General features: G+C 49.2%; 1 protein-coding gene across 3 annotated transcripts in view; it reads left to right on the plus strand.

The window, feature by feature from the left end:
* slc25a16 (solute carrier family 25 member 16) overlaps nucleotides 1-26,569 on the plus strand; it is a 105,128-nt gene that overhangs the window by 19,346 nt on the left and 59,213 nt on the right. For all 3 annotated transcript variants that reach the window (XM_038821931.1, XM_038821933.1, XM_038821932.1), the window contains exon 3: nucleotides 11,199-11,291. In XM_038821931.1, coding sequence (XP_038677859.1) covers nucleotides 11,199-11,291 — 93 coding nt within the window. The remainder of the gene's footprint in view (nucleotides 1-11,198; nucleotides 11,292-26,569) is intronic.

Here is a 26,569-nt window from a genome sequence, read left to right on the forward strand (position 1 = left end):
AAGCAGGATATTGGTTTCCACGTGTGTACTGACAGTACCCAGTTCCATCTTACCACCACCTACCTCTCTTGACTCCTCCATTGTCTATAAATGATCGGACTGCTTAGCCAGCACCCGGTTTTGGAAATAATAATGAGCTTCAATTAAACACTGATGGAAATAATTGTTTTCAATATCTGTTCCAATCTCCCAGCCCCTGATTTCACCCTGCTCCCTGGAAACTGTCTGAGGCAGAATTGGTCTCTTTACAATCTTGCTATCGGATCTGAACACGTGACGAGCTTCTGACCAGATATTTGTGCCATCATTGGCACTGCATATTTCCACCTCTGCAACATTGCCTAACCTTGCTACTATCTCAGCTCATCTCCTGTAGAAACTCTCATCCATATCTTTGTTGCCTAGAGTGTGTTGTTGACTATTCCAACACACTCCTGCCAGTCACCCACATTCTACCTTCCGGAACCTTTTAAGTCATCCAAAGCTTTGATGCCTGTTTCCTGATTAGCTTCAAGGCCCTTTCACACATCACCACTGTGTTTACTGACCTACATTGACTCCTGGTTAAACAAAACCTGTTTTGAAATTCTCATCCTTGTTTTCAAATCTTTCCATGCCCTCGGTAATATTCTCCGGCCCCACAGCCCTCTGAGATATCTGTGCTCCTCCAATTCTGGCCTCATGAGCACCCGAAAAATTTACACGCTCCATCACTGCTGGCTTACTCGCAGTTGCCGAGATCTCTATTTCTGGAATTTTCTCCCTACTCGTCTCTCATTCTTTGCCTCTCTTTGCTGCTTTAAGACATTGTGTGAAGCTTTCCTCTTTACCAAGCTTTTGATACCAGCTCTAATACCAGCCCGGTAGCATGGTGGTTAGCATCAATGCTTCACAGCTCCAGGGTCCCAGCTCCAGGGTCCCAGGTTCGATTCCCGGCTGGGTCACTGTCTGTGTGGAGTCTGCACGTCCTCCCCGTGTGTGCGTGGGTTTCCTCCGGGTGCTTCGGTTTCCTCCCACAGTCCAAAGATGTGCGGGTTAGGTGGATTGGCCAGGCTAAATTGCCCTTAGTGTCCTAAAAAATAAGGTTAATGGGGGTTGTTGGGTTACTGGTATAGGGTGGATACGTGGGCTTGAGTAGGGTGATCATTGCTCGGCACAACATCAAGGGCCGAAGGGCCTGTTCTGTGCTGTACTGTTCTAATTCTAATTCTAATATCTCTTTCTGTGGCCTGTTGTCATATTTTGTTTTATAATGTCCTGTAAAGCACCTTGAGATGTTTTATTGTTCTAAAGCCATGTTTTTCAAACTTTGTTTCCTGGGACCCACTTTTACCAACTTTCGGGGCCTACTCTGGTCAACGTTCGTCACCCATGCCAGCCGACCTTAACGACCCACACTGGCCGACATTTGCGACCCACCATTATTACTTACCTTTAATGCGGCAAATGAGCCTGCTTGGTCCTCACAATCTCACTTGCTTCTGATCCAATGTTACATTTCTGAGAAGACTTCAGCTGATGATTTAAGTTCTCGCATCTTTTGAAAAAAATCAAGAGGTTTATCCTCAAACTCACCATGCTTAGTCTACAAATGCCTTTGAAAATTTGAGAGTTTTAAACTTTCATTTGCCAGTACTTCCCTAAATATAATACACAAGCTTTGCTTCCTGATTTGCATTGACACAATTAAAGCTCAAGAAATAATCTTTATACTGCTTTGTTCCCAATTTCAGGTTCTTCTTAATTGTTTGTTCACCAGAGGCCCTTGGGCTCTGCAGCTCTCACCAGCACTGCTTTGTCCTGCTGTGGACTTTCCTGGAAGCTCTCGCCAGCAGATTCAGTTGCAAGATCCTGGCCTGTTTGTGTTTCTGGACCTCTCTTCCTTATTACAAAATAATCCATCCTCAGTTCTTCACACAGTCCTGTTGCTTGCTTGCTGGCAGCTACAAAATGGAGGAATCTCTCCTCCATGATTTTGCGCACAAAGTAGAGACGTACAGGGTGCGTGGTAGCAGTGTACGTGCTGGGCTCGTGACCTTCTCTCTGTTGCTGCCTCTGGCGGAAAGGCTCCATTGTTCATATTTAAAGGCCGATCGCGGCCGGCATTCTTTTTTTAATTTTGAAACTTTATTTCCAATACTTGATTTTTTTCCAAGTTTATGACTTTTTACTACTGAAAACTAAAACAATTTCAGTTGAACATGCACATCCTTTACAAAAGAGTTTGAATGTCTTGTCAAGAGGAAGAAGGGGGCTTATGTAAGGATGAGAAAACAAGGTTCAGTTAGGGCACTTGAGGGATTCAAGATAGCTAGGAAGGAGCTCAAGAAAGGGCTTAGGGAGCTAGGAGGAGGCATGAGAAGTCCTTGGCGGGTAGGATCAAGGAAAACCCCAAGGCTTTTTACACTTATGTGAGGAATAAAAGAATGCCCAAGGTGAAGTTAGGACACCGGTAGGACAATAGTGGGAATGTATGCATGGAGTCTGAAGATATAGGAGAGGCCCTGAATGAATACTTTTCTTCAATGTTCACAAAGAAGAGGGGCCATGTTGTTGAGGAGGATAGTGCAATACAGGCTGGTAGGCTGGGGGAGGCATATATTCGGAAGGAAGATGTGTTAGAAATTTTGAGAAGCCTGAGGATAGATAAGCCCCCTGGGCCTGATGGGATATATCCAAGGATTCTTTGGGAGGCGAGGGATGAGATTGCAGAGCCTTTGGCTTTGATCTTTATGTCCTCACTGTCTACAGGAATTGTGCCAGAAGACTGGAGAGAGGCGAATGTTGTCCCCTTGTTCAAGAAAGGGAATAGGTATAACCCTGGGAATTATAGGCCGGTTAGTCTCACTTCGGTCACAGGTAAATTATTGGAAACGGTCCTGAGGGATAGGATTTATAATAATTTGGAAAGATACAGCTTAATCTAGGATAGTCAGCACGGATTTGTGAGGGGTAAGTCTTGCCTCACAAGTTTGATTGTATTTTTTGAGGAGGTAACTAAGTACATAGATGAAGGTAGAGCAGTTGATGTTGTATACATGGATTTTAGTAAAGCGTTTGGTAAGGTGCCCCATGGTCGGCTCTTACAGAAAGTAAGGAGGCATGGCATAGAGGGAAATTTGGCCGATTGGATCAGTAACTGACTATCATGTAGAAGACCGAGGGTGGTGGTAGATGGTAAATTTTCATCCTGGAGCCCAGTCACCAGCGGTATACCACAGGGATCAGTGCTGGCCCTCTGCTATTTGTGATTTTTATCAATGACTTGGATAATGGAGTTGAAGGTTGGGTTAGTACATTTACTGATGACACCAAGATTGGTGGAGCAGTGGATTATGTGGAGGGCTGTTGTAGGCTGTAAAGAGACATTGATAGGATGCAGAGCTGGGCTGAAAAGTGGCAGATGGAGTTTAACCCTGATAAGTGTGAGGTGATTCATTTTGGTAGGACTAATTTGAATGCGGATTATAGGATTAACGGCAGGGTTCTGAAGAATGTGGAGGAGCAGAGAGATTTGGGAGTTCATGTCCATAGATCTCTGAAGGTTGCCACGCAAGTAGATAGAGTCATGAAGAAAGCCTGTCGTGTGTTAGCATTTATTAACAGGGAGATTGAGTTTATGAGCCGTGTGGTTATGCTGCAACTGCACAAGACCTTGGTTGGACCACATTTGGAGTATTGTGTGCAGTTCACCTCATTATGGGAAGGATGTGGGAGCATTGGAAAGGGTGCAAAGGAGATTTACCAGGATGCTGCCTGGATTGGAGGAATTATCTTATGAGGAAAGGTTGAGGGAGCTAGGGCTTTTTTCATTGGAGCAAAGGAGGATGAGAGGTGACTTAATTGAGGTGTATAAGATGATGAGAGGGATAGATAGAGTGGATGTTCAGAGACTATTTCCTCGGATGGATGTAGCTGTTACAAGGGGGCATAACTATAAGATTCAGGATGGGAGATATAGGAGGGATGACCGAGGTGGGTTCTTTACTCAGAGAGTGGTTAGGGTGTGGAATGGACTGCCTGCTGTGATAGTGGAGTCGGACACTTTAGGAACTTTCAAGCGGTTATTGGATAGGCATATGGGGTGCACTAGAATGATTGGGGGTAGGTTGATTTGATCTTAGTTTCAGACTAGTTTGGCACAACATCGTGGGCCGAAGGGCCTGTACTGTGCTGTACAGTTCTATGTTCTATGTCCTTACATTTACAGACAAACTTTGTTTTAGTGTATTCCCATTTCTTATGAAATTTAAACATATACAGAAAAAAGTACCATTTTGTTTTTACTTTACAAACTATGACTTTAGCCTAGATGAAGTAACTTGTCAAACACATACGATGCCACAATATTTCTTAGTGGTTCTGCTGCTTTGCACCATCCAAACATCCAAGTCATCTCCTTCTCCATTCTCACCAAAAGCACTTACTTCCTGGTTTCCAGAGAGTGGCGACACAGTGATGACTCTGCGGGTTTCTTCCAGTTTTGACATGTCAGCTGTACTGACTGGCCTCTTTTGATTGGTACTCCTCGCTGACAAAGCCGGCCTGGGTTCCGTCACACTGTCGAGTAGCTGCATCCACCCCAGTCACAGACTGCTGACCACTTCCCGATCAGTACTTCACCTCGTGGAAGTGCAAGCGGACGTTGTGGCGGCAGTTGAACAGCTTGACCACAGAAGCCATAGGTTGCATACTGACAATTGGTGTCGGGGAACGAGCCAAGCAGTGTGCAGAGGACGAGCACTAGAGCGGCGCTCCAAGCTGGGGCCTCCACTGTTAGCATCGCACACCCACGTGGACGCTCGTCAGCCCTGGTCCCCACACCCCGTGCGTGCGGGAGTGACCATCACACAGCCCATCCTTGTGCCGCCCCCTCAAATGCAACCAATCATAGAACTTACAGTGCAGAAGGAAGCCATTTGGCCCATCGAGTCTGCACCGACCCACTTAAGCTATCACCTCCACCCTATCCCCATAACCCAATAATCCCATCTAACCTTTTTGGACACTAAGGGCAATTTAGCATGTCCAATCCACCTAACTTGCACGTCTTTGGACTGTGGGAGGAAACCGGAGCACCCGGAGGAAACCCACGCAGACACGGGGAAGAACGTGCAGACTCCGTGCAGACAGTGACCCAGTGGGGAATCAAACCTGGGACCCTGACGCTGTGAAGCCACAGTGTTAGCCACGTGTGGCACCGTGCTGCCCACAATTGGGGACTACCTGCGGCCAGCATTCTTAATAGCCAGTCACGGCCATTGGGGTCTTCTTTCCGTGATTGGGAACGCCACAACCGATAGGGAACGTGACCCTGAGTTTGAAAAACCCTGTTCTAAAGGCCGTGTATAAATCAGAGTTTTTGTTGTTGTAAAAGTAGCAGTTCAAGGCTATTTTGAGTTCCTTTTGATGCATCTAAAAGTTGCTCCTTTGGGAAGTATCTCCAGGATACGTATTCAGCAGGAACTCTGATAATTGGTTCCTATGATGTCTGGATTTTCCACGCCCTTCCTGGCTGGATGCTAGCAGCTGGAAAACATACACTGCTGATGGCGAGAAGTGGGGGAAAGTGCAAGAGCAAAGACAAACATGTATGAGGCATTTAGAACATTTCCCATGAATGAAATACTTGCAAAGAGGATTGTTGAACATGATGAGCCTCTTTCTGTGCTGTAAAAACTCTTAACTCAAGAGCCTATATGTGATATGCAGAATAGAAAAGATAGTCTGTTTAAATTAGATTTTGATTGAAGTTGCTATTGATTGGAAAACGTGCTATCTGGGCAAGTGGATATTTCAGGGAGCAGCTGCTTTGGTCTCGGTCAGGAGAGAGTTGTTCACCAGCATTTTAAAACTTGCTGCTGATTATAGTTTCATGGTGTAATGTCACAAGCATTAAACAGCCTGGGTGCCAAATTGAGTAATGGAATGTCCACTGCAGGTGTCTGTGTGCAGAAAGCATGGCTGGCCACATCGAATAATACATAGAAGTGTGTCCCCTCCATGAACCCGAGACCTTGAATGGACGCTATTCTAGCCTCAGTCAAACGGGCTGATCCAACTTCAGGATCCCAAAGTAGGAATAAACCCAGCAATTGTCGGCAATTAGTTGAACCTCCATCCTGAGGAAGCTTTCAGAAACAAGAATCCCAGAGATGAAGATGTAAACGTTTATGGCACCAACTGGTTTAGTTGTTCTCCAACAAATCCGGCAGGGCCACGTCAAGCATGATTGGGCCCTACATTCCTCTGTCAAAACTGCTAACTATTCCAGTCATCCTGGAATGCCAAGATAATCCCAGCTCTCTTTTCTACAGCCTGATTCTTAAAAGCTTTTCGTGACTCGCGGTATCTTCACTTTCAAAAGCAAGTGTGCAGAGCTGATGGAATTCTTTGTCACGAAGATTGAAATATTCTGTTTAACTATCTTTTCCCTCCTGTCTCCCAGGCCACGTGTTGGTTTCCCTCGACCTAATCCTGAATGTGCATCTTTCTGTAGTTTTTCCCCTATCTCTACTTGTGCCCTTTCTTAGTTTAGAACATAGAACATAGAACAGTACAGCACAGAACAGGCCCTTCGGCCCTCAATGTTGTGCCGAGCAATGATCACCCTACTCAAACCCACGTATCCACCCTATACCCGTAACCCAACAACCCCCCCCCTTAACCTTACTTTTTAGGACACTACGGGCAATTTATCATGGCCAATCCACCTAACCCGCACATCTTTGGACTGTGGGAGGAAACCGGAGCACCCGGAGGAAACCCACGCACACACGGGGAGGACGTGCAGACTCCGCACAGACAGTGACCCAGCCGGGAATCGAACCTGGGACCTTGGAGCTGTGAAGCATTTATGCTAACCACCATGCTACCCTGCTGCCCCATCTTCGCCTTGGACCCACTTTCTGCCTCCTTGACTCTTGTCACTAAATTGCTGACCATTCAATTTCTCCTCTTGCTCTTAGCTGACATTGTAAGTGGGGGAAAGTGCAAGACCATAGACAAACTTGTATGAGGCATTTAGAATATTTCCTTCCTCGTATATCGACTTGCTCGCTTTCAAATCTGCTGCCGTCACCCCACCTTCTCTCAAATCATACTGCTCCACCCTTATTCTCCATTTCTTCCAAATCCATGCCTACCTTTCCAGCTAATCTAAGTTCTGAAACTCTTCTGTCATGTTTTAGGCCCTGCTATGGTACAGAATGGCTCTCCTCAATGGGACAATAACCTCCACTGTGACTGTGGTGCACTGTACTTTCTTGACCGTTCTGCAGCATTTGATGTGGTTGGGCCACACCACCATCTTCAACATCTTTCCATTGTTACTGCCGTTATGTGGTTCCAGTCCTAACTATCCAGTTGCAGCCAGAACACTAACACCAACATTAACAACAGCAGTTTTAAAAATATATATTTTTATTGAAGATATTTTATTTTGTTTGATAAACAATTTTATTAAGACATTTTGGCACAATAAACAACAATAATATAAAACTGTGTGCAAAAAACAGTCATTATAGTGCAAGAAAACCAGCTCCCCTCCCACAAGGACCAGCCTAACTAACCCCCTAACCTACTGTCATATGGGCCCGGTGGACGACCTTGAATTGAATCAGGCTGAGCCTGGCGTATGTTGCGATCGCGTTTACCCTGCTCAACGCCTCCGCCCATAAGCCCTCTTCTGTCTCACCTCTGAGCTCTTCTTCCCACTCAACCTTCAGCTCTTCGGTCTATGACTCCTCCGCTCCCATAAGTTCTTTATATATATATATATATTATATATATATATATATATATATATATACACAAGACCCTGCCCTCCCCCACCCACCCACTGGACACTACCCTGTCCTAGATCCCCCTGAGTGGCAGGTGTGGGAAGGAAGGAATCTGTCTGCGTAGAAAGTCCCGCACCTGCAAGTACCTAAACTCATTCCCTCTCGCCAGCCCAAATTTCTCCTCTAACGCCCTCATGCTTGGGAAGCTCCCTTCCAAGAACAAATCTCCCATCCTCTCAATCCCCGCCCTCGGCCATGCTCGGAACCCACCGTCCATATTCCCCGGGGCAAACCGGTGATTGTCGCAAATTGGGGACCAAACCGATGCTCCCACTCCCCCCACGTGCCTTCTCCATTGGTCCCAGATCCGCAAAGTCGCCACCACTATGGGGCTGGTGGAGTACCTTACTGGCGGGAGCGGCAGGGGTGCCGTAACCAGGGCCGCCAAACTGGTCCTCCTGCACGAAGCGGCCTCCTTTCGCCCCCAAACCGACCCCGCACCCACCATCCACTTCCTTATCATAGCTATGTTGGCCGCCCAGTAGTAATTACTGAAGTTTGGCAGCGCCAGCCCCCCTTCCCCTTGGTTCCTCTCGAGCATCACCCTCTTCACCCGCGGGGACTTTCCCGCCCACACACATCCCATAATCATTTTATTAACATTCTTGAAAAAAGTCCGAGGAATGAAAATGGGGAGACACTGGAAAACGAACAGGAATCTCAGGAGGATCGTCATTTTAAGCGCCTGCACTCTCCCCGCTAGTGTCAATAGGAGCATATCCCACCTCCGGAACTTAGCCCTCATTTGCTCCACCAACCGAGATAAGTTCAAATTTTGCAGACGGCCCTAGTCCCGCGCCACCTGTATCCCTAAGTATCTAAAACTGTCCCTGACTAACCTGAACGGCAGCCCTCTCAACCTACCCTCCTGGCCTCTCGCCTGGGCTGAAGATATTTGATTTTTAACAGTATAACCATATAAAAATGGATGTTACAAGTTACACTATAAAAGATCACATCCAAAAATCCACCCTCCCAACCGTAAACTAACTCCTAACAACTGACAGTAACTAATTATTTATAAAAGGAAATGAATGGCTGTCATCTCAGGTAAAAATTCCATGAGGTCACCCAGCTACACAGAGGCACTGCGTGGACTAGAAGACCTCCACCCGAGCAGAATTCGTCTCTGAGCTATTAATGAGGCAAAGGCGAGAACATCCGCCCTCACACCCGTCTGCAGCACCAATGAGTCTGATACCCCGAAAATTCATTCTTGATTAATAAGGGGATCAGGGGTTATGGGGAGAAGGCAGGAGAATGGGAATGAGAAAATATCAGCCATGATTGAATGGTGGAGCAGACTCGATGGGCCGAGTGGCCTAATTCTGCTCCTATGTCTTATGGTCTAAAATGGCCACCCAAGAACAAGGCTCCAGTTTGACGTTGAGAACACCGACATGATGTGAAAGAAGGAGACCCAAAAGGTTAACGACTTGGGACATTAGGTGAATTAAACATTCTGAATTCTCCCTCCGTGTACCCGAGCAGGTGCCAGAGTGTGGCGAATCGGGGATTTTCACAGTAGCTTCATTGCAGTGTTAATGTAACAATGAACATTGAACAATGAACATATACTTGTGACAATAATAAAGCTTATTATTACATGCCCAGCGTGTGGTTAATGAAATGTCCCATGGTGCTTCACAAAGTATGACGCTGAACCACAAGGAAATATGAGGTCTGATGACCCAAAGCTTGATCAAAAATGGCAATTTTAAAGCATGTCTTGAAGGAGGACTGCAAGCTAGGGTCTAGCACAGCTGCCTCACGGCTCTGAGGTCCCACAACCCAAAGATGTGCTGAGTAGGTGGATTGGCCACACTAAATTACCCCTTAATTGGAAAAAAAAATAATAGTTGGGTACTCTAAATTTAAAAAAAAGAGGACTGAAAGCTAGAGAGGCAAAGTGGCTTAGGAAGTGAATTCTTGAGCTTAGGGCTGAGGCAATTGAAGGAATGGCCGCCAATTTTTTAAAATTCATTTATGGGATGTGGGCGTTGCTGGATAGGCCAGCATTTACTGCCCATCCAAGGTTGCCCTTGAGAAAGTGGCAGTGAGCTGCTTTCTTAAACCACCGCAGTCCCTGAGGTATAGGTGCACTCAACTGTGCTGTTAGCGAGAAAATTCCAGGATTTTGACCCAATAGTGGAGTGAATAAACTTTGTGATGCTCAAGAAGCTGGAATTAAAGGAACACAGGGCGAGATTCTCCCAAAACGGGAGAAATCGTAAAGCTGGCGTAAAACCCGGGCGGGTTTTATGGCAGCGCGCCCCTTCCCGACCGGGGACCGATTCTGGTCCCCGGTCGGGGCTAGCAGCCCGACGCCGTAGGCTCCGGCAAGACGGGCTTAACGAAAATCGTTAAGCCCGCTTGCCGGAGTTAGCGCCGGCTGACGCGTCATATGACGTCAGCCGCGCATGCGCAGTTTGGAAGACTCCAACCCGCGCATGCGCGGGTGACGTCATCGCGTTTTTGCGGGGTTTTGCCGGGTTGCCCCTCAGCCGCCCCGCGAATGAATACTGCGGGGCGGCGGAAGGACAAGTAGTGCGCGGGCATCGGGCCCGCTGCCCGCGATCGGTGCCCACCGATCGCGGGCCCATGGCACCCGTGGCACGGCCGTGGTACGGCCGTGCCAATCGGTGCCATGGTTATTAATAGCGAGTTTGTGACGCCGTTTTTACGAACGGCAAGACCAGGTGTGTTTGCCGTTCGTAAAAACGGCGGAAAGGGCTGGGACTTCGGCCCATCTAACAGCTGAGAATCGCTGCCGGCCGTAAAAAAAACGGCGGCAGCGATTCGGGTCGGACTTCGGCGGGGGGGGGGGAGAATAGCGGGAGGGCGGCAAAAATGTCGGGAAGGCCCTCCCGCTATTCTCCCACCCGTCGTGGGGGGCGGAGAATTTCGCCCACAGATTTTTTGGGGAGGATTTTAGGGCTAGAGAAGATGGAAGAGATAGGGAGGGGGCAAGATGTGGGGAGCATGCTTCCCTGACTGAACAGTCAACACAGGGTCTGAGATGAGGAGAAATTTCTTCACTCAAAAGATTAAGTCTTTAGAATTCTCTTCCTCATGAGATGTGGATGCTCACGTCTTTGAATTTATTCGAGAAAGAGGGGAGTAGATCTTTGGCTACGAAGGGGATTGAGTGATCTGGGGATATTGCAAGAAGGTGTAGTTGAGGTGGGAGATCAGGCAAATTCTTGCTGAAACTATCTTTGTCAATTGTGCTACAGTGAATTTCAGCTGACATCAAATTCTCCTATTTTTGGTGCAGATTATTAAATGCAAATGTTTTTGGAAATTGCTATTTTATTTCTGCTGAAGATTAATATTAATTTATATTTTGTGCAGGTGTTGCAGGATGTTGTGCAAAGTCGACAATTGCACCCTTGGACAGAGTGAAAATTTTACTCCAGGCTCACAATCGGCATTATAAACACCTTGGTAAGTATTAGCAGAAAGCTGTCAGTTGGTTGTAACTTTTTTACTTGAATATAGGAGCAAAGCAGTACCGGTTCAAAGAGACTGGCTGGAACGACTAATGCAAAATGTCCCATTTCAGGTTTAAAATTGAATGAATATTTACTCGAACATTCTTTTACGAGTTGATTCAAATGGGTAAGGCACAGTCTCGGTCTAGAATGGGGAAATACTAAACAGCTGGGTGGTTTTTCCATAAGGAAGGGACCAACCAGAGGAACAACTCCTGACCACTCAACGTGTCTATATGTTGATAAAGAAGAGCTGCTTCAGTATATGGACATAATCAGGGACAAATGTACCGCATATTGGATTGTGGCATAAGGTTAAATCTCACGGGATCCAGAGTGAGGTAGCCAATTGGATACAAAATTAGCTTAATGACAGAAGACAAAGGATAGTTGTAGAGGGTTGTTTTTCAAACTGGAGGTTTGTGACCAGTGATGTGCTTCAGGGAACAGTGCTGGGTCCACTGTTATTTGTTATTTACATTAATATTAATGATTTGCATGAGAATTTAGGAGGCATGGTTAATTAGTTAGTTTGCAGATGACACCAAAATTGGTGGCATAGTGGACAGTGAAGAAGGTTATCTAGGATTGCAATGGGATCTTGATCAATTGGGCCGATGAATGGCAGATGGAGTTTAATTTAGATAAATGTGAGGTGGTGCATTTTGGTAGATCGAATTGGGGAAGGACCTACTCAGTTAATGGTAGCGCGTTAGTGAGAGTTATAGAACAAAGAGATCTAGGAGTACAGGTTCATAGCTCCTTGAAAGTGGAGTCACAGGTGGACAGGGTGGTGAAGAAGGCATTTGGCATATTTGGGTTTCATTGGTCAGAATATTGAATACAGAAGTTGGGATGTCTTGCTGAAGTTGTAGAAGACCTAGTAAGACCACACTTGGAATACTGTGTTCAGTTCTGGACGCCCTATTATAGAAGGATATTATTAAACTAGAAAGAATGCAGAAAAGATTTACTAGGATGCTACCGGGATTTGACGGTTTGAGTTATAAGGAGAGGCTCAATAGACTGGGACTTTTTTCCCTGGAGCATAGGAGGCTTGGGGGTGATCTTATAGAGGTCTATAAAATAATGAGCATAGGTAAGGTCAACATCTTTTCCCAAAGGTAGGGGAATCTAAAACTAGAGACCATGGGCGAAATTCTCCGACCCCACGCAGGGTCGGAGAATCGCCCGGGGTCGCCGAAAATTCCTGCCCCCTCCGTGGCAGAAATTCTCCGCCACCCGGGAATTGGCGGGGGTGGGAATCACCCCACGCTGATCGGCAAGCACCCTGCGGCGATTCTCCGGCCCGCGATAGGCAGAAGTCCCGCTGCTGGGAGGTTTGAACCACCTCTGGTGGCGGTGGGATCGGCGGCGCGAGTGGGCCCCCGGGGTCCTGAGGGGGGTGCGGGGCAATCGGACCCTGGGGGCGCCCCCACGGTGGCCAGGCCCGCGATCGGGGCCCACCGATCGGCGGGCGGGCCAGTGCCGTGGGGGCATTCTTTCTCTTCCGCCGCCGCCGCTGTCTCCACCATGGCGGAGGCGGAAGAGAATCCCCCAGCGCGCGTGCGCCGGTGGTGACGTCAGCGGCAGCTGCCGCTGACGTCACCACCGACGCATGCGCGAACCGGCGAAGGCCTTTCGGCCAGCCCCGCCGGCAGGTGGCGGGCGTCAAAGGCCGCTGGTGCTGGTTTTGCCGCCAGTCGGCGTGGTGCAAACCACTCCGGCGCGGGCCTAGCCCCCAAAGGTGCGGAGAATTCCGCACCTTTGGAGGCCCGATGCCGGAGTGGTTGGCGCCACCTCCGCTACGCCGGGACCCCCTGCCCCGCCGGGTAGGGGAGAATCCTGTCCCATAGGTTTAATGTGAGAGGGGAGAGAGACAAAAGGGTCCAGAGGGGCAATTTTCTCACACGCGGTGGTGAGTATCTGGAATGAGCTGCCAGAGGCAGTAGTAGAGACGGATACAATGTTTTCTTTTAAAAAGCATTTCACAGTTATATGGCCTAAGATGGGTATGGAGGGATATGTGCCAAATGCAGGCAATTGGGACTAGCTTGGTGATTAAAAACTGGGCAGCATGGTCAAGTTGGGCCGAAGGGCCTGTTTCCATGCTGTAAACCTCTAGGACTCTGTTCACATAAAGCAGCAGGTAGGATGTAAAACCTACCATGGAAGGGACAATATAAACTGATCGAACCAGCTGTGCCAATTTATGCCGACACTTTCTGGTGAATTTGTGTTGTTTCAATTTCTGAGGAATGGTCTCTTCTGAGCAATTTTTCGATTCTTTGCTCAGGGGGATATTTGCTTCTGGTGCAGATGGGCTCTTGGTACAATAGAGTTAGTGGACAAAGTGGGCGGCACGGTAGCACAGTGGATAGCACTGTTGTTTCACAGCGCCGGGGACCCAGGTTCGATTCCCGCTTGGGTTACTATCTATGCAGAGTATGCACGTTCTCCCCGTGTCTGCGTAGGTTTCCTCCAGGTGCTCCAGTTTCCTCCCACAAGTACTGAAAGACATGCTTGTTAGGTAATTTGGACATTCTGAATTCTCCCTCGTACCCGAACAGGTGCCAGAGTATGGCGACGAGGGGATTATCACAGTAACTACATTGCAGTGTTAATGTAAGCCTACTTGTGACACTAAAAAGATTAGGAATAATTGGACCAGTAGGATTCTCACTGAACTCAGGAAGGGGCCAGAAAGGAAAAGGTAGAACAGAGCTGAGTGGAGTTAGACACTGTTGGATTTTTTGTTGTATTTTCTTTAACAACAGAATAACTGCAGAATCTGATTTTTTTGAGTTTAACACAGTCACATGAATACTCAGTCAAATCATAAAACACAATTCCATTTACATTACTCTTAATAATTGAGTTCACAATTCACCACAAGAGCTTGGGCACCAACCTCTGTTCCAGCCTGATTACAAGAAACAGTGACTTGCTCCAAACTAATTATACTAATTCTACCTTTGATCTGTACATTCTATGCAAGTTAATATAAAACTACAATATATATAAGGAAACGCAAGGCACTCATCAGATAACATGGAAGGTGTACTCTTGTTGATCAATTGATCCTAGTGATTTGACTAGAGATTGAAGGTGCAGAAAGTGGGAAGATAGAGCAGGGTTAAGAGAATGAATTCAATTGTACAGCAAGTTATGATTTGGAATGTGCTGCCTGAAAGAGTGGTTGAATCAACTCAGTAGTACATTGAAAATGGGAATTTCAAAGTTTGAAGTTGACACAAAGCTTGGATATGTGGTAAATAATGAAGAAGTTAGTAACAGACTTGAGGAGGGGATTGAAAGATTGGAGAAATGGGCAGATCCATGACAGAAGAGTCAATAATGTAAGAGTCCTTCCTGTTTATTCCCATACTTTCCCATTTACTTTACTGTTACCATTTTGATCCATGGATGAGTATTTAAGGCAAGAAGCCTGTACCCTTAATTCATAAAGGAGAATCCGGAAGACTGGCTGATATCAGTGAGGACTCTGATTGATTTGGCTGGTGGCCAATGAATGGACCCAGAGGGCTGTGCTCTGCCCGGTAACAGGTGGTGATTGGATATTATTCCCCTGGAAGTTCCAGTTTGGTTTCAGTTTTGGCAGCTAATGAAGAGATCCAACTAACTCTCTCCAAAAGGATCCAGTTACTTCTTTCCAGAGGGCCACTGTGAGGGCTGTCTCTTTCTCCAGCAAGTCTGGGTGCTGCTCTCTTGAGACTGCAAAGGCCAAAAGTCAAACTATGAACTTGAAGCAAGGTTTGATGTGAAATAATGTCTCTCCAGAAAGATAGAGGCCTGAATGCGAACCTCGAGCTGTAGGCCCAGCTTGATGAGAAATGCAGTGTCTCTCCAGAAAACCTATTGCCTGTAAGTTCTGCATTTTGTAAACTACAGGGACCCTGAATGAAGTTTTCTACAAAGAAGACTGGCTGTAAACCAGAGTCTTAATTAGCAAGTTTGCTGGGAAGAAAGTGTGCGAAAGAACCACCAAAGCAAAGACTCTTATTTTTCGACTTTCATCCATGTAATCTTATACCCCTTTGCACCCTTCTATGTTTGTCCGTCTTGTGTGTGTGTGTGTGTGTGGGTAGAGGGTGGGATAGTCAAAGTGGGCAGTAGGTATTAGCTTATCGTTAACCGGTTATATTTTCTGTATAGTGACTCCGGGTCGAGTGGGACTGGAATTCACGGCGCACTTGCCCAAGGTGTTGTAACAATAACCATAAAACACAGATTTTTAAAAAAAATAAACGTTTTATTGAGGTATTTTCTTTGGCAGATTAACAGCAACAAAATCCACAATATAAATAACAAGAAAAGAAAAAAAGAAATACATAGTGCAAATTTCGCCACTCTCTCCCGCAGGTCCTGCCATTACTTACCCCCCTACGCTACACTAACCTAACTTACCCCCCTATGCTACACTAACCTAACTTACCCCCCTACGCCACACTAACCTAACTTACCCCCATCCATCCTCCTAAGGTGTGCAAACACACAAGCCCTCTTCACCGGCCCATTGAGCCCCCGGACGTTCCAAGTTACCAGCCTGGTTGGGGGGGGGGGGTAAAGTGCCCCCCTCCCCGCCGGTCAGCCATCACCCTTCTTGGCTTCGCCTCTAACCCTTGTGCCACACCTCCTCCGGCCCGCCACGGGGCGGCCCCCACCCCCGACCCCCTCAGTGACCTTCCATTGAAATCCCTCCCACGTCAGCAGAATCTATCCCTCCCAGCAACACTACTCTAAATTCCAATCCAGCTAATAAACTAAACTTATATACACCCCCCACTGTGCTTCCGTGAGCTAGCTCACTCTAGCTAGCTTGGTGACCCCCCCGCCTCTGGCGCCAAGAAATCTCCCACCCATTGCTTCTACACTCCCCTTCCTCCGCTCCTTCAAACAAGTTTCCTCATTCAGCCGTCCCCCAACAAACACCCAGCAGCAAGCTAAAATAAAGATCAAAGACACCACCCACCAAAACCCAGACAGGCACGTCTCCATCCCACCAAAGTGCACAAGAATTTAATTACCCAAACTACAACACAAGAAGAACAATTTACCAACATCTACCCCACAAACAGAAAAGAACCAAAAACAAAACGAAAAATCGACTCCCCACCCCCCCACTCCCCATAACAGAGCTCCAAAGAGAAGACTTATACAAAGCAATACGAAAAAAGATAGCCAATTTTAACAACAGGAAGAGAGGAAAAAACACCCCCACACCCAACCGCAGCCCCACCGACAATCCGAGGGGGAGGGATGAATAAACAAATAAAAACCCAGAAAAAGAACAGACAAAGAAATATAGGCCAACACATTGTCACTGAGTCCAAAATTTCTCAAGCTCCCACCAGTCCTTTTCTTTTTGCAAAGTCCAGCGCCTCATCAGGCGACTCAAAATAATGGTGTTGGTCTTCATGCGTGGCCCACAAGCGTGCCAGGTACAGCAGGCCGAACTTCACCTTCTTAAAGAAGATCGCCTTGACCTGGTTGAAGCCTGCCCTCTTCCTCCCCACCTCCACGCTCAGGTCCTGGTATACCCGCAGGATGCTATTCTTCCACTTGCAACTTTGTGTGCGCTTGGCCCACCGCAGAATACATTCCTTATCCAGGAACCTGTGGATCTCGCCACCATTGCCCTCGGAGGGTCCCCCGCCAGCGGCTTCCTGGCAAGTGCCTGATACGCCCTGTCCACCTCCAGCGGTCGGGGGAATGCTCCTACGCCAAGCAGCTTTTTGAATCATTCCTGCCACGTATGCTCCTGCATCTGCTCCTTCAGCTCCCTCAGGAAGCCCGACGATTCTTAGATTCTGTCGGCGGGACCAGTTCTCAAGGTCTTCCACCTTTTCCAAGAGCCTTTTCTGCTGCTCTCGAAGCATCCCCACCTCCAGCTCCACCGCTGTTTGGTTCTCCACTTGTTCCAGCAGCGCCTTCTCCACCTTCTGAATCGGCAGGTCCTGGGCGCCCAGTCTGCTTTCCGGGCGATTAATTGACTCCTTGATCGGGTCCAGACATTCCCGCTTTTGTCTGGCGAAACCATCTCAGATGGCCTGCATTACTGGGTCCACTGCACTCTGTGCTGCCACCCCAGAGGTCCGCCCCTTGGCCATACTGACTCCCGTGCCAGCATACACACCACTCACTACTGGCTTCTTGTTTCTGCCCTTTCGCACGCTAGTTGTGCCGAACTAGTCTGAAACTAAGATCAAATCAACCTACCCCCAATCATTCTAGTGCACTCCATATGCCTATCCAATAACCGCTTGAAAGTTCCTAAAGTGTCCGACTCCTCTACCATAGCTGGGAGTGCGTTCCACGCCCCAACCACTCTCTGAGTAAAGAACCTACCTCTGACATCCCTCCTATATCTTCCACCATGAACCTTATAGTTATGCCCCCTTGTAACAGCTACATCCACCCGAGGAAAAAGTCGCTGAACGTCCACTCTATCTATCCCTCTCATCATCTTATACACCTCAATGAAGTCACCTCTCTTCCTTCTTCGCTCCAATGAGAAAAGCCTTTCCTCATAAGACCTACCCTCCAATCCAGGCAGCATCCTGATAAATCTCCTTTGCACCCTTTCCAATGCTTCCACATCCTTCCTATAGTGAGGTGACCAGAACTGCACACAATACTCAAAATATGGTCGAACCAAGGTCTTGTACAGTTGCAGCATAACCGCACGGCTCTTAAACTCAATCCCCCTGTTAATAAATGCTAACACACTATAGGCTTTCTTCATGGCTCTATCCACTTGGGTGGCAACTTTCAGAGATCTATGGACATGAACTCTGAGATCTCTCTGCTCCTCCACATTCTTCAGAACCCTGCCCTATAATCTATAAACCCTATAATCTATAAACCCTGCCCTATAATCTATAAACCCTATAATCCGCATTCAAATTAGTCCTACCAAATGAATCACCTCATACTTATTAGGGTTAAACTCCATCTGCCACTTTTCAGCCCAGCTCTGCATCCTATCACTGTCTCTTTGCAGCCTACAACAGCCCTCCACATTATCCACTACTCCACCAATCTTGGTGTCATCAGCAAATTTACTAACTCAGCCTTCAACTCCATCATCCAAGTCATTGATAAAAATCACAAATAGCAGAGGACCCAGCACTGATCCCTGTGGTACACTGCTGGTGACTGGGCTCCAGGATGAAAATTTACCATCTACCACCACCCTCTGCCTTTTATGTGCTAGCCTGTTACTGATCCAATCGGCCAAATTTCCCTCGATGCCATGCCTCTTTACTTACTGCATGAGCCGACCATGGGGAAGCTTATCAAACGCCTTTCCAAAATCCATGAATACAACATCACCTGTTCTACCTTCATCTATGTACTTAGTTACCTTCTCAAAGAATACAATCAAACTTGTGAGGCAAGATTTACCCCTCTCAAATCCGTGCTGACTATCCTGGATTAAGCTGTATCTTTCCAAATGATCATAAATCCTATCCCTCAGGACCCTTTCCAATAATTTACCTATGACCGAAGTGAGACTAACCGGCCTATAATTCCCAGGATTATACCTATTCCCTTTCTTGAACAAGGGGACAACATTCGCCTCTCTCCAGTCGTCTGGCACTATTCCTATAGACAGTGAGGACATAAAGATCAAAGCCAAAGGCTCTGCCATTTCATCCTTCGCCTCCCAAAGAATCCTAGGATATATCCCATCAGGCCAAGGGAACTTCTCTATCCTCAGGCTTTTCAAAATTTCTAACACATCTTCCTTCCGAATATCTACCTCCTCCAGCCTACCAGCCTGTATCGCACTATCCTCCTCAACAACATGGCCCCTCTCCTTTGTGACACTGAAGAAAAGTATTAATTCAGGGCCTCTCCTATATCTTCAGACTCCATGCACACGTTCCCACTACTGTCCTTGACCGGCCCTAACTTCACCTTGGTCATTCTTTTATTCCTCACATAGTGTAAAAAGCCTTGGGGTTTTCCTTGATCCGACCCGCCAAGGTTCTTCTCATGCCCGCTCCTAGCTCCCTAAGCCCTTTCTTGAGCTACTTCCTAGCTATCTTGTATTCCTCAATTGCCCTAACTGAACCTTGTTTTCTCATCCTTACATAAACCCCCTTCTTCCTCTTGACAAGACATTCAACCTCTTTTGTGAACCATGGTTCCCTCACTCAACCATTTCCTCCCTGCCTGACAGGGACATACATATCAAGGACACGCAGTATTTGCTCCTTGAACAAGCTCCACATCTCAATTGTGCCTATCCCTGACAGTTCCTGTTTCCATCTTATGCTCCCCAATTCTTGCCTAATCGCATCGTAACTAACCCCCCCCCCCCCCCCCCCCCCCCCCCCCCCCCCCCCAAACCTTGCCCTGCCGTATGTTCCTATCCCTCTCCATTGCTATAGTGAAAGTCACCGAATTGTGGTCACTATCTCCAAAGTGCTCTCCCACAACCAAATCTAACACTTAGCCCGGTTCCTTACCCAGTACCAAATCCAATGTGGCCCTGCCTCTTGTCGGTCTATCCACGTATTGTGTGAGGAAAACTTCCCTGCACACACTGGATAAAAACAGCCCCATCCAAACTATTCGAATTATAGTGGTTCCAATCAATATTTGGAAAGTTAAAGTCACCCATGACTACTACCCTGTGACTATCGCACCTATCCAAAATCTGTATTGCAATCTTTTCCTCCACATCACTGTTACTGTTTGGAGGCCTATAGAAAACTCCTAACAAAGTGACCGCTCCTTTCCTATTTCTAACTTCAGCCCACACTACCTCAGTAGGCAGATCCTCCTGAAACTTTCTTTCTGCAGCCATTCTACTATCCTTGATTAACAATGCTACCCCTCCACCTCTTTTACCACCTTCCCTAATCTTACTGAAACATCTCAACCCCGGAACCTCCAACAACCATTCGTGCCCCTGTTCTGTCCACGTCTCCGTAATGGCCACAACATCGTAGTCCCAGGTACCAATCCATGCTCAAGCTTACCAACCTTATTCCTGATGCTCCTCGCATTGAAGTAGACACACTTCAAATCACTTTCATGCCTCCAGGTCCACTCTTGTGACTTTGGTACCTTCCTCAGTACTGCACGACCCTCAACTTCTTGAACTCCACCAACGCTATCCCCTGGACTACAAATCAGTTTCCCACCCCCCTGCCAAATTAGTTTAAACCGCCCCCGAAGAGCTGCAGCAAATTTCCTCTCAGGATATTGGTGCCCCTCTGGTTTAGGTGTAACCTGTCCTGTTTGTACAGGTCCCACCTTCCCCAGAATGTGCTCCAATTATCCAAGTAACTGAAACCCTCCATCCTACACCATCCCTGTAGCCACGTGTTTAACTGCACTCCCACCCTGTTCCTCACCTCGCTAGCACGTGGCACTGGCAGCAAACCAGAGATGACAACACGGTCTTTCCTGGCTCTCAGCTTTCACCCTAGCTCCCTGAATTCCTGTTTGATTTCCCCATCCCTTTTCCTACCTATGTCGTTGGCACCGATGTGTACCACGACTTGTGGCTGCTCCCCCTCCCCTTAAGGATCCTGAAAACACAATCAGAGACATCACAGACCTCGGCACCCAGGAGGCAACACACAAACCGTGAGCCTCTATCGTTGCCACAGAACTGCCTATCTGTACCTCTAACTATAGTCTCCAATAACTAATGCTCTCCTGCTCTCCCCCTCTTCCCTTCTGAGCCTCAGCAGGGCCACTGACGGTGTCTCTCACCTCGAACATCCTGCAGGAGGAACATTGCACTGCCCTGTCTGCCATCCCTTCCATTTATCCACTTGACAATTACAGAGAGAAAAAAAAGTTCACCTGATTTTCACACTCTCCGCAGGTTAGAGGTGGTGGAAGGGTGGAGAGAGGAAAAGGAAAGAAAAGCTAACCTGACAAACTCACCGCACAGTCTTTTGTTTGGTCAGAGGAGGAGGTCCATTCATTATGATTATGGCTGATCATCCAACTCGATATTCTAATCCTCCCTGCAGTGTTGTGGCCTGAATTGCTTTCTGTATTTTTCTTTTTTTTAGAATAAAGTTAGAGTACCCAATTAAATGTTTCCAATTTTAGGGCAATTTAGCGTTGTCAATCCACCTAGCCGGCACACCTTTTGGGTTGTGGGGCGAAACCCATGCAAACATGGAGAGAATGTGCAAATTCCACATGGAGTGTGACCTAGATCCGGGATCAGACCTGGGACCTCGGCGCCGTGAGGCATCTGTGCTACCATGTGCTGCCCACCTGAATTGCTTTCGGTGATAGCAAATTCTACAGGCCGCTCTCTCCCTGGGTGCAGACACTTCCGCTCATCTCAGTCCTAAATGGTCTACTCTGTATCCTTAGACTGTTGGAATATATGTATAAATAAATATATAATATATCTGTGCCTAACACTGTGAAGGGCCGTTGCAAACTTCCTTTGCCATTATGCCACACCCGTATGATGCAAGTCCAGCTCGGTCATGTTCTTCCTCATCCCCATTTTCTACCTGAAAATCAGCTGCCATGGAGACCAATTTCTATCTAGGTACCAATTTAAACAGTGGAAAACATGATTTAAATTGTGTGTGTGGGGGTTCGGGGGGAAAGAAAGTCACCCCATGTCATGCCAGGAAATTCATATGGACATGTTATTTTTTTTTTTTTTTTAAATAATTTTTATTGAAAGAGTTTTTCCATACAAACATTTACCCCTACTAATTTTTAAATTATTTACAACACAATCCCTCTAGGCAAATGTCCCTCCCTCGCCCGCCCTCTCGCGCGCACCAGTCCTCCCCCCCCCCCCCCCCCCCCCCCCCCAGGCAACCTTAACAAACAAGGCAGCCTACAGTTTCAGACATGAGCAGACTTGCCCGCGTTACAGTCGTGCATGTCCCCCCACGACCCTTGCTGCCCCCCCCCCTCCCCCCCTCCCTCCCCCCCCCCTCCCCCCCCTCCCTCCCCCCCCCCCCCCTCCCTCCCTCCCCCCCTCCCCCCCCCCCCCCCCCCCCCCCCCGGGTTGCTGCTGCCACGACCCCGAACGTCTATCTCTGATCTAAAAAGTCAAGGAAAGGTTGCCACCGCCTGGAGAATCCCTGTACCGACCCTCTCAGGGCAAATTTGATCCTTTCTAGCTGAATATAGCTAGCCATATCGTTAATCCAATTTTCAACGCTTGGAGGCCTCGCGTCCTTCCATTGAATTAATATCCTTCGTCGAGCCACTAGGGATGCAAAGGCCAGTATTCCGGCCTCCCTAGCCTCCTGTACCCCCGGTTCTACCCCGACCCCAAAGATCGCAAGCCCCCATCCTGGTTTGACCCTGGACCCCACCACCTTCGACACCGTCCTTGCCACCCCCTTCCAGAACCCTTCCAGCACCGGACATGCCCAGAACATATGCACATGGTTCGCTGGGCTTCCCAGACATCTGACACACCTGTCCTCACCCCCAAAGAACCGGCTCATCCTTGTCCCCGTCATGTGAGCTCTATGCAGCACCTTAAATTGAATGAGGCTCAGCCTCGCACACGAGGAGGAAGAATTGACCTTCTCCAGTGCATCCGCCCACGTCCCGTCTTCTATCTGCTCTCCCAGCTCCCCTTCCCACTTGGCTTTCAGCTCCTCCCCTGATGCTTCTTCCGCCTCCTGCATTATCTTGTAGATGTCTGATATCTTCCCCCCTCCGACCCAGACCCCCGAGAGCACCCTATCACTCGCCCCCTTACTGGGGAGCAGGGGGAACCCCTCCACCTGCCGTCTAGCAAATGCCTTCACTTGTAAATATCTGAACATGTTTCCCGGGGGGAGCTCAAACTTCTCCTCCAGCCCTCCCAGGCTCGCAAACCTCCCCTCTATAAACAGGTCCTTCAGCTGCCGTATGCCCACCCTGTACCAGCTCTGAAATCCCCCGTCGATGTTCCCCGGGATGAATCTATGGTTCCCTCTTATTGGCGCCGCCAACAGACCTCCCATTTCCCCCCTATGTCGCCTCCACTGCCCCCATATCTTGAGGGTGGCCGCCACCACCGGGCTCGTGGTGTACCTCGTGGGGGGGAGCGGCCATGGTGCCGTTACTAGGGCCCCCAGGCTTGTGTTGCCACAGGACGCCCTCTCCATTCGTTTCCAAGCTGCCCCCTCCCCTTCCATCATCCACTTGCGCACCATTGACACATTTGCCGCCCAGTAGTACCCCGAAAGATTGGGTAGTGCCAGCCCTCCACTGTCCCTACTCCGCTCCAAAAAGACCCTCCTCACCCTTGGGGTGCCATGCGCCCACACGTAGCTCATGATGCTACTCGTCACCTTTTTGAAGAAGGCCCTAGGGAGGAAGATGGGCAAGCACTGAAATAAAAACAAGAACCTTGGGAGGACCGTCATTTTGATTGACTGCACCCTCCCCGCCAGCGACAACGGTACCATGTCCCACCTCTTAAATTCCTCCTCCATCTGTTCCACCAGCCTGGAAAAGTTCAACTTGTGGAGGGTCCCCCAGTTCCTTGCCACCTGCACCCCTAAGTACCTAAAGCTCTTTCCTGCTCGCTTGAAGGGGAGTCTCCCAATACCCTCTCCCTGGTCCCCCGGGTGTATCACAAAAACCTCGCTTTTGCCCAAATTTAGTTTGTACCCCGAAAAGTCCCCAAACTCTGCTAATAGTTCCATTATCTCCGGCATTCCCCCTTCTGGGTCTGCCACGTACAGCAGTAGATCATCCGCATACAGCGATACTCGATGTTCCTCCCCTCCCCTAGTCAGTCCTCTCCACCCCCCTGAACCCCTCAGTGCCATCGCCAACGGTTCAATCGCCAGTGCGAAAAGTAGGGGGGATAGGGGACATCCCTGCCTGGTCCCTCGGTGGAGCCCGAAATACTCCGACCTCCTCCCGTTTGTCACTACACTCGCCGTCGGGGCCGAGTAGAGCAGCTTCACCCACTTAATAAAGCCTTCCCCAAACCCAAACCGTTCCAACGTCTCCCACAGGTACTCCCACTCCACCCTATCGAATGCCTTCTCCGCGTCCAGCGCTACCACTATCTCAGCCTCCCCCTCCACTGCCGGCATCATAATTACATTCAGCAATCTCCGCACGTTCGTGTTGAGCTGCCGCCCCTTCACGAACCCCGTCTGGTCCTCATGGATTACCCCTGGCACACAATCCTCTATTCTAGCTGCCAGGATCTTTGCCAGCAACTTGGCATCCACGTTCAGAAGCAAGATAGGCCTGTAGGACCCGCACTGCACGGGGTCTTTATCCCGCTTCAATATCAGGGAGATCAGAGCCTGCGACATTGTCGGGGGCAGAACCCCCCCCTCTCGCGCCTCATTAAAGGCTCGTACCAGTACCGGTCCCACCAAGTCCACATTTTTCTTATAGAATTCCACCGGGAACCCATCTGGCCCCGGCGCCTTCCCCGCCTGCATCTGACCTATTCCCTTGACTAGCTCCTCTAGCCCTATTGGCGCCCCCAGCCCTTCTACCAGCCCCTCCTGGACCCTTGGGAACCTCAATTTGTTTAGGAAGTCCTCCATTCCCCCTCTCCTCGTCGGCGGCTCAGACCGATACAACTCCTTGTAAAAATCCCTGAAGACCCCGTTCACTTCTTGCCCCTTCTGCACTACCTTCCCGCCCCTCTCCTTCACTCCCCCAATCTCCCTAGCCGCATCTCGTTTGCGAAGCTGGTGTGCCAGCATCCTGCTCGCCTTTTCCCCATACTCATAAACCGCGCCCTGTGCCCTTCTCCACTGCGTCTCTGCCTTCCTGGTGGTCAGCAGGTCGAACTTGACCTGCAGGCTGCGCCGTTCTCCCAGCAGCCCCTCCTCTGGTGCCTCCGCATATCTCCTATCCACTTCCAATAGCTCCCCCACCAGCCTCTCCCTCTCCTGCCTCTCCTTTCTTTCTCTGTGCGCCCTTATGGAGATCAGCTCTCCCCTGATCACTGCCTTCAGGGCCTCCCAGACCATCCCCACCTGCACCTCACCCGTGTCATTCAAGTCCAGATAGCTCTCAATGCTCTTCCGGACCCTTTTACACACCTCGTCGTCCGCTAACAGCCCCACATCCAGCCGCCACAGCGGGCGCTGGTCCCGCGCCTCCCCCATTTCCACATCCACCCAATGTGGTGCATGATCAGAGATCGCAATGGCCGAGTACTCAGCTTCCCGTACCCTCGGGATCAGCCCCCTGCTCAACACGAAGAAATCGATTCTGGAGTACACTCTATGGACGTGGGAGAAAAAGGAATACTCCCTCGCCCTCGGCCTACCAAACCTCCATGGGTCTACTCCTCCCATCTGCTCCATGTACCCCCTCAGCACTTCTGCCGCTGCCGGCCTCCTATTGGTCCTTGAGCTCGATCTGTCTAGCCCGGGGTCCAGCCCTGTGTTAAAGTCCCCCCCCATGATCAAGCCCCCTGCCTCCAGTCCCGGAATGAGGCCCAATAGGCGCCTCATAAAACCCGCGTCATCCCAGTTCGGGGCATATACGTTGACCATCACCACTTTCTCCCCCTGCAGCTTACCCTTCACCATCACATACCTACCCTCCTTATCCGCCACCACCTCCTCCGCCACGAACGACACCCTCTTTCCCACCAGAATCGCCACCCCCCGGTTCTTTGCGTCCAATCCAGAGTGGAACACCTGTCCCACCCACCCCCTTCTCAGGCGAACCTGGTCCACTACCTTCAAATGGGTCTCCTGTAACATTGCTACATCAGCCTTCAGTCCCTTCAGGTGTGAGAATACCCTTGATCTCTTGACCGGCCCATTCAACCCCCTCACGTTCCAAGTGATCAGCCGGGTCGCGGGACGACCCGCCCCCCTCCCCTGCCGATTAGCCATGTCCTGTTCCCTGCTCGCCCCGGGTCGACCCTCCCCTTCTGACCCGCTCCCCATGGCGATGTCCCCCTCCCCCCACCTCTCCAGTCCTCCACTTCTCGTTTCTGGTCTTTTCAGCAGCAACCCGGTGTCCCTCCCTAACCCCCCTCCCCCCCCAGGCTAGGACCCCTCCTAGCCGCGATGTACCCTCCATTGTACCGTAAGTCAGCTGGTTCACGCTGACCCGGCTGCTCCTGCCACACTCCGACTCCCCCCGGCTCGGGGGGGGGGGGGCCTCCCCCCCCTTGCCACTCCTCCCTGGCCCCGCTCCAGCGCGGGAAAGGTCGCCATTGCTAGCCACGCCCCGCACTCCTCCCCTCCCCCCTCCTCTGCCCCGCGC

Source organism: Scyliorhinus canicula, chromosome 16, assembly GCF_902713615.1.
Source record: "Scyliorhinus canicula chromosome 16, sScyCan1.1, whole genome shotgun sequence".
NCBI lineage: Eukaryota > Metazoa > Chordata > Chondrichthyes > Carcharhiniformes > Scyliorhinidae > Scyliorhinus > Scyliorhinus canicula.